The sequence below is a fragment of the Austrofundulus limnaeus genome, unplaced genomic scaffold (assembly GCF_001266775.1).
Source record: "Austrofundulus limnaeus strain Quisiro unplaced genomic scaffold, Austrofundulus_limnaeus-1.0 Scaffold174, whole genome shotgun sequence".
Taxonomy (NCBI): Eukaryota; Metazoa; Chordata; class Actinopteri; order Cyprinodontiformes; family Rivulidae; genus Austrofundulus; species Austrofundulus limnaeus.
Window position 1 is genome coordinate 206,978 of NW_013952576.1, and position 2,365 is coordinate 209,342.

Here is a 2,365-nt window from a genome sequence, read left to right on the forward strand (position 1 = left end):
AAGTTTCACTTTTTAAATGGAAATTACTGAAATAAATCTACTTTTTCATGATATTCTAATTTTATGACCAGCACCTGTATATGAACACATGTGGGAAAAAAAAGAAAATCCACATCTTTGATTGTTTCCACACTCACCGATCTCACAGTTTTTGCCGCTGAAGTTCGGCTGGCACCAGCAGATGTAGGAGCTGATTCCATCTTGACATGCGCCTCCATTCTGGCAGGGTTGTGGCCTACACTGATCACCATCTACACACATGTGAAACACCAACGATACGAGTTTAATTTCATTCTGAGAGAGTGTGAGAATGTGGCTTTATTTTGCCTCACCAACATGAACGGCCCAGAACTCCATCTGAAAGAGGAACATCAAGAACAAAGCAGATTATAAAACGATTGTCTTTATTTTAGAGTCAAACAGATCTTTTGGGTGTATTTTGTGTTTAAAACCTACAGTTTTCTCATCGTTCTCAAACACTTCCCTGGCCTCCTCCATCGTGCAGACTTCCTCCTTGCATTCTCGCTCCAGGTCTGCCTTATGAAAGATTTCTTCCAGGTGACCACTGTTGTGCCTTCGCTGGCGATGCAGCACCATGTGAGCTGCCTGCTGGCTCACAAACACGGCTCCTGAACAGGAAGTTAAAGGAGACACATCCTGCTTTTAAATCCTCCATTTTTCACATTTAAATCCTGAAGTTGGGCTCTATAGAAAGTGGAACTGCAATGCTTTCATCTGAATTCCTCCTTATTGTAACTCCACAAGCCCCTCTTTCACCCCTTTTCTGAGGTGTGTCTCAGATCAACTCGCTTTGAGGCTGTCTCTTTAAATCCAAACATCCATTCTAGTTTGATGGAGGGGTTTAGCACTATACAACGGCGCAGAAACTTTAAATTAATTTAACATTTAATTAAAAGATGCCAACAAAGGAAGACTTGTCCATCCAGCCTCAGAACCAGAGAAGAATGAAAGACTTGACAGTCTGTCCTGTCACAAATTCTGTGATGTAAAAGTTCAGAAAACATCATAGAAAATAGAGAAACTGAACAGGTTGAAAAATAGAACACAAACTGAACATAAAGATATCTGCAGCCTTACTTCTGGTTGTGTAGGTTGGAGAGTGGGGTGTTTTATGCATTTTTTAATTGCAAAATATTTTATTTTATATTGTTTTTATTTTTCTGTTTTTTTCCTCYCTTATTTCTATTTTACTGTTGTTTTGTTTTTACTGTTTGATGGGACTACAGATGTAAATTAGCCTTAGGCTAAATCTGGTGCAACGCATTAAATTATGTTTTAATTGCACACTGTCCCAAATAAATAAAGCATTCAAAAAATATTTTCTGCACTCCTGGAGAATCCATGCACGCAATAAAATGAATTTAATGGCTAAAAAAAAAAAATGCAAATTTTACATATGACCCCTGTAACAAAAAGGCTAGCCGTTAACCTAGCCTAGTTGAAGACTTTTTTTCTTCCTTCTCTGTGCTGCATCTGATGCAATCGCTGCTAAATTACAAAGCATTGCTTCAAAAATGAGGATTTACTGGATATCCAAGCAGAAAGGCACATTCCCTTTGGCTCTGTTTCTGAATCCTGGGTGCTGCTCTGCGGTTTTAAAAGGCCTTGCTTTCAGGATGAAGTTGTTAAAATGCAAATGTTCCGAGGCCTCTGTCAGATGACACCGTTCCCTGACTCTGACCTCACATTTAATCAGATTTAAAAAGAGCTCGGCAGATATGATTGCAGGTTGACCTGCGTCTGCTTAGATGAACCTACAGTGGCTGATCTCGCTGGCTTGAGAGGTACTTTCCTTTAAAGACTGTGACCTCACTCAGAGGTCCATCCATTATCCTTCCTTTTTCTGCTCCGACTGACTGATAAACAGCGATACTTTTCCCTTCAGCTCCCGGATGTAACGTGTCGTTGATAAACCAGTTTTGTTGAGAGCTTTCTCCTCATGTCGTCCAAGTGGTAGCAATTTATGAATTAGCTTCAAATTTCTCCTAAAATGTGTTTTTATTTGTATTTAAAGGGGCAATATCATGTAAAATCAACTTTTATTTGAGTTTTATATCATGTTATAATGTTATAATTTCATAAAAAACATGTCCAAAGCCTTGCTTTGACTCATTCATGCATGTTTGAGAAATCCTGCAGCGTTTTTAAGAAGCCACGCTGAGGAGCAAAATGACAGGTGGGGACCAGAAACGCCTTTTGGTACCAGAAACACCTCTGGGACGTGTCTTTAAGCCGAACTTCCTCATGGCGGAGGCTCTCGGGTCACAGTGAAAGTGAAAGCTAGCTTCTGTGCTCTCAACATTAGTTCTCACTCAGTGAAGCTCTTTTCAGATTAAAAAAAACC

At 39.6% G+C, this 2,365-nt stretch overlaps 1 protein-coding gene across 1 annotated transcript in view; it reads right to left on the reverse strand.

Annotated features, from left to right (window-relative positions):
* Window positions 1-2,365, reverse strand: part of f9b (coagulation factor IXb) — a 10,275-nt gene that overhangs the window by 7,229 nt on the left and 681 nt on the right. The window contains exons 2-4 of the mRNA XM_014017653.1: window positions 457-629; window positions 333-357; window positions 138-251 (exon numbers count right to left, since the gene is read on the reverse strand). Of these exons, the coding sequence (XP_013873107.1) occupies window positions 138-251; window positions 333-357; window positions 457-629 (312 nt within the window). The remainder of the gene's footprint in view (window positions 1-137; window positions 252-332; window positions 358-456; window positions 630-2,365) is intronic.